The following is a 6,523-nucleotide window of genomic DNA, read 5'->3' on the forward strand; positions in this document are numbered from 1 at the left end:
TCTTATGACAACTACTGTAGGACCTACGACCACTACAACTGGAACTCCTACGACTACTACGAGTGCAGCATCTAGTATGACAATAACAACTGCAGCTCCTACTACAACAACTGCAGCTTCAATGACCACTAATACTTCATCATCTACTACGACAACTTCAACTGCCGCTCCTACTATAACTGCAGCTCCTACGACATCTGAAGCTCCTACGACATCTGAAGCTCCTACGACAACTACAGCTCTTACGTCAACAACTGTGACTCCTACGACAACAACTGACGGTCCTACGACCGTTACAACTGCAGAACCTACTACGACAACTACAACTGTATCTCCTACAACAACCGCAACTGCAACACTTACTATAACAACTGCAGTTCCTACATCAAGAGCAGCTTCTATGACAACTGCAGCTTCTACGACAAATGCAGCTCCTACGACAACTGCAGCTCTTACGACAACTTCTATAGGTCCTACGACCACAACAACTGGAGTTCCTACGACAACTACAACCCCAGCTCCTTTTACAATAACTCTAGCTCATATGACAACAACTTTAGATCCTACAACCACTACAACTTTAGCATCTACAATGATAGCGACAACTGCAGCTCATACGACAACAACTGCAGATCCAATGACCACTACAGCTGCAGCATCTGCTACTACAACTACAGCTCCTACGACATCTACAGATCATACGACAAGAACAACCGCAGCTATTACTACAATAACTGTAACTCCGACTACAACAACTGTAGGTCCTACGATCACTACGAATGCAGCATCTACTATGACAGCGACAACTGCTGCTCCTACGAATAAAACTGCAGCAACTACGTCCACTACGTCTACAGAACCTACTACAACAACCAATGCTGCTCCTACTACAACAAATGTAGCTACTACGACAACCACAACTGCAGCACCAACTACGACAACAGCAGCACCTAATACGACAACAGCAGCTCCGATGAGAACTACAGCTCCTACGACAAAAGCAGCTTCTACCACAACTACAGCTGTAACTCCTACGACAACAACTGTTGGTCCGACATCCACTTTTGCAGCGCCTACTTCGGTACCTACAACTGGAGCCGCAGCTCCTACTACAGAAAATGTTGGTCCTATGGCCAATACGACTGCAGAACCTACTATGACTCCTGCTGTTCATACTACAACTGCAGCTCTTACGACAACTGCAGCTCTTATGACAACTGCAGCTCCCACGACAACTGCAGCTCCTACGACAACTGCAGCTCTTACGACAAATACTTTAGTTCCTACAACCAATAAAACTGGGACTCCTATGACAACTGCAACTCCTTCTACAACAACTGTAGCTCCTACGGCCACCACGACTGCAGAATCTACTACGACAACTACAATTGTAGCTCGTACAACAATAACAATTGCAGCACCTACTACGACAACTGCAGCACCTACTACGACAACTACATCTCCTATGACAACTTCAGATCTTACGACATCAACTGTAGCTCCTACGACCACTACAACCGCAGAACCTAGTACGACAACTACAGTTGCAGCTCCTACGACAATTAAAACTGCAGCACATACTACGGCAACTGCAGCTCCTACGACAACTGCAGCTTTTACGACAACTACAGCTCTTACAACAACAACTGTAGCTCCTACGACAGCAACTGTTGGTCTTACGTCAACAAATGTAACTCCTATGACAACCACGACATTAGCATCTACTACGACAACTCCAACTGCAGCTCCTACGACAAACGCAACTTCAGCACTTACTATAGCAACTAAAGGTCCTACAACAAGTGCAGCTTCTCTGACAACTGCAGCTCTTATGACAACTACAAGTGCAGCTCCTACTAAAACAACTGTAGCTCTTATAACCACTACAAGTTTAGCATCTACTACGACAGCAAAAACTGCAGCTCCTACGACCTCTGCAAATGCAGAACCTACTACTTCATCCACTGCAGCTTCTACTACATCAACTGTTCCTACAACCACTACTACTGCAGCACCTACAACTTCAGCTTCTATGACAACCACAGCACCTACTATGACATCTGCAGTTCCTACAAAAATTGCAGCTCCTGCGACAACTGCAGATCTTACAACAGCAACTGTAAGTACAACGACTTCAACTGTAGCTCCTACGACCACTACGACTGCAGAACCTTCTACGACAACTACAACTTCAGCTCCTACGACAAACACAACTACAGCACTTACTATGACATCTGCATTTCCTACAAAAATTGAACCTCCTACGACAACTGCAGATTTCACGACAACAACTGTAAGTCCTACGACATCAACTGTAGCTCCTACGACCACTACGACCGCAGAACTTGCTACGACAACTACAATTGCACGTCCTACGACAATCACAACTGCAGCACCTACTACGACAACTGCAGCTCTTATGACAAATGCAGCTCTTACAACAACTACAGCTCTTACAACAACAACTGTAGCTCCTACTACATCAACTGTTGGTCCTACTTCAACAAATGTCACTCCCACGACCACTACGACTACAGCGCCTACCACGATAACTACAACAACAGCACTTAATATAACAACTGCAGGTCCTACAACAAGTTCAGCTTCTCCGACAAATGCAGTTCTTATGAAAAGCACTTTAGGTCCTACGACCACTACAACTGGTGATCCTATGACCACTCCGACTGCAGCATCTACTATGACAACAGCAGCTCCTATGACAACAACTGCAGCTCCGACGACCACAACAGCTGCAGCATCTACTACGACAACTGCAACTACGGCTCCTACGACAACCACAACTACATCACCTATTACAACATCTGCAGTTCCTACAAACGTTGAAGCTCCTACGACAACTGCAGATCATACAACATCTACAATAGGTCCTACGACCACTAGAACTGGAGCTCCTACGAGAACTACAACCACAGCTCCTACTACAATAACCTTAACTCCTACGACAACAGCTGTAGCTCCTACAACCACTACAACTTTAGCATCTACTACGACATCTACTGCAGCTTCTACTACAACAACTGCTGCTCCAACGACCAATATTACTTCAGCACCTACTACAACAATTGCAACTGCAGCTACTACGACAACTACAACCGCAGGTCCTACTACAATAGCTTTAGATCCTATGACAACAACTGTAGCTCCTACAACCACTACAACTTTAGCATCTACTACGACAGCGACAACTGCAGCTCCTACGACAACTGCAGCTCCCACTACCACTACAACTGCCGAACCTACTACGACAACCACTGCAGCTTCTACTACAACAAGTGCTGTTCCTACGACCATTACTACTGCATCACCTACTACAACAACTGCAACTTCATCTCCTACTACAAACACAACTACAGCACCTACTATGTCAACTGTAGTTCCTACAACAAGTGCAGCTTCTACGACAACTGCAGCTGTTACAACAACAACTGTAGCTTCTATGACAACAACTGTAGCTCCTACGATCACTACGACTGCAGCATCTACTACGAGAACGACAACTGCTGCTCCTATGACAATTGCAGCTCTTACGACAACTACTGTAGGTCCTACGACCACTACAACTGGAGCTCCTACAACAACTGCAACCGCAGCTCCTACTACAACAAATGTAGCTCCTACGACATCAACTGTAGCTCCTACGGCCACTACAATTGCAGCTCCTACAACAACCACAGATGCAGCACATACTATGACACCTGCAGTTCCTACAACAACAGCAGGTCCTATGACAACAGAAGCTCTTACGACAACAACGGTAGCTCCTACGACAACTGTAGCTCCTAAGACCAATACGACTGCAGCATCTACTACTACAACTGCAGCTCCTACAACAACTGCAGCTCTTACTACAACTGCAGCTCCAACGACAACTACATCCTCAGCTCCTTCCACAACAATTGTAGCTCCTACGAATACTGTAGTTCCTACTACCACTACAACTGCATCATCCACCACGACAACCACTATAGCTTCAACGACAACCACAACTGCAACTCCTACTACAACAACTGTAGGTCCCACTACCACTGTAGCTCCTACAACAACCACAACAGCAGCAACTCCAACTGCAGAATCTACTATGACACCTGCTGTTCCTATGACAACTATGACTGCAGTAACTACTGCAGAACCAACTACGACAACCACAACTGCAGCACATATTATGACAACTGCAACACCTACTATGACAACTGCACGTCCTACGACAACTGCAGCTCTTATGACAACAACTGTAGCTCCTACGACTACTATGACTGTTGAACCTACTAGGACAACTACAACTGCAGCCTCTATGACAACCACAACTCTAGCACCTACTACGGCAACTGCATCTTCTACGACAACTGCAGCTTCTACGACAACTGCAGCTCCTGCGACAACTGCAGCTCCTACGACAACGGCAGCTCTTACGACAACAACTGTAGCTCCTATGACCACAACTGTAGCTTCTACGACAACAAATGTAGCTCTCATGACCACTGCAACTGCATCATATACAACTACACCTACGACTGCTGCTCCTACGACAACTTCAGCTCCTATGAGAACTGCAGCTCCTACAACAACAACTGTAGTTCATATGACAACAACTGTATTTCCTACTACCAGTACAACTGCAGCACCTACTACTACAATGACAACTTTAGTTCCTTTGACTACTACAACTGAAGCACCCACTACTACAAATATAACTTCAGCTCCTACGACAACCAAAACAACAGCCAATATTACAACCACAATGACTGATCCTACTACAACTGTCGGTCCTACAACCACTACGACTGCAACGTCTACTACGACAACCACAGCTGCAGTTCCTATGACAACCGCAACTGCAGCTACTGCTACAACCACAACTGCAGCTCTTACTACAATTGTTTACCTTACAACCACAACAACTGAAGCACCTAGTCCTACAATGACAACTGTAGCTCCTACAACTATTACAACTGAAGAACCTTCTGCTATAATGACAACTGCAGGTACTAAGACAACCGCAACAGCAGCCCTGACGAGAACCACTGCAGTTCTTACTACAACAACTGTAGGTCCTAAGACAACAGCAACACATACTACAACATCTACAACGGCAGCTCCTACGGCAAACACACCTGCAGCTCCTACTACAGCATCTGTAGCTTCTATGCCCACTACAACAGCAGCACCTACAATGACAACTGTATCTCCTACAACAACAACAACTGTAGCTCCTACGACCAATAAAACTGCAGCACCAACTACGACAACTGCAGCTCTTATGACAACAACAACAACAGCACTTACGACAATCACAAATGCAGCTCCTAAGACCACTATAAATGCAGCACCTGCTATGACAACCACAAGTACAGTGTCTATGACATCCACAAGTGCAGCTCCTACTACAACAACAGTAGCTCCTACATCCATTACAAGTTCAGCATATGCTACGACAATCACAAGTTCAGCTCCTACTACAATACATGTAGCTCCAATGACAACTTTAGCTTCTACGACCACTACAATTGCAGAACTTACTCCGACAACCATAATTTCACCTCCTACTACAACAATGGCAGCTGCTACAAGAACCACAACTAAAGCTCCTATGACAACCACAACTACAGCTCCTACTACAACAACGGCAGCTGCTATGACAACCGCAACTGCAGCTACTACCACATCCACAACTGTAGCTCCTACGACATCCACAACTGTAGCTCCTATGACCAACACAACTGCAGGTCCAACTACAACAACTGCAGCTCTTATGACAACCACAACAGCAGCCCCTACGACAACCACAAATGTAGCTCCTAAGACCACTATAAATGCAGTATCTGCTACGACAACCACAAATGCAGCATCTATGACAACCACAAGTGCAGCTCCTACTACAACAAATGTAGCTCCTACATCCACTACAAGTTCAGCATCTGCTTTGACAATCACAAGTTCAGCTCGTACTACAACACATGTAGTTGCTATGACAACCTTAGCTTCTAGGACCACTACAATTGCAGAACCTACTCCGACAAACATAACTTCAGCTCCTACTACAACAATGGCAGCTGCTACAAGAACCACAACTAAAGCTCCTATGACAACCACAACTACAGCTCCTACTACAACAACTGTAGCTGCTACGACAACCACAACTGCACCTACTACGACAAATACAAATCCTACGACAACCACCACTGCAGCTCCTACTACAACTGTAGCTCCTACGACCACCACAACAGCAGCACCTACAATGACAACTGTTGCTTTTACAACAACTGAAGCTCCTACGACAATAAATGTAGCTCCTACAACCACTACACTTCCTACTACAACAACCACAACTACAGCACCTGTAGCTCCTACATCCACAACAAGTGCGGTACCTACTACAAAAACCACAACTGTAGCTGCTACAACAACTGTAGCTCCTTCGACCAGTACAACTGCAGTACCTACTACAACAACCACAACTACAGCTCTTACTACAACAAATGTAGCTCCTACGACAACCACAGCA

At 45.4% G+C, this 6,523-nt stretch overlaps 1 protein-coding gene across 1 annotated transcript; it reads left to right on the forward strand.

The window, feature by feature from the left end:
* Nucleotides 1–3,145: 3,145 nt before the first annotated feature.
* Nucleotides 3,146–5,033, forward strand: LOC123491463 (mucin-2-like). Its single transcript, XM_045222251.1, has 4 exons — nt 3,146–3,407; nt 3,564–4,034; nt 4,692–4,780; nt 5,004–5,033. Exons 1-4 carry the CDS (start codon nt 3,146–3,148, stop codon nt 5,031–5,033), a joined length of 852 nt encoding a protein of 283 aa, XP_045078186.1.
* The last annotated feature ends 1,490 nt before the right edge of the window (nt 5,034–6,523 follow it).

This window comes from Coregonus clupeaformis, chromosome 8 (genome assembly GCF_020615455.1).
Source record: "Coregonus clupeaformis isolate EN_2021a chromosome 8, ASM2061545v1, whole genome shotgun sequence".
In the NCBI taxonomy this organism is placed as follows: Eukaryota; Metazoa; Chordata; class Actinopteri; order Salmoniformes; family Salmonidae; genus Coregonus; species Coregonus clupeaformis.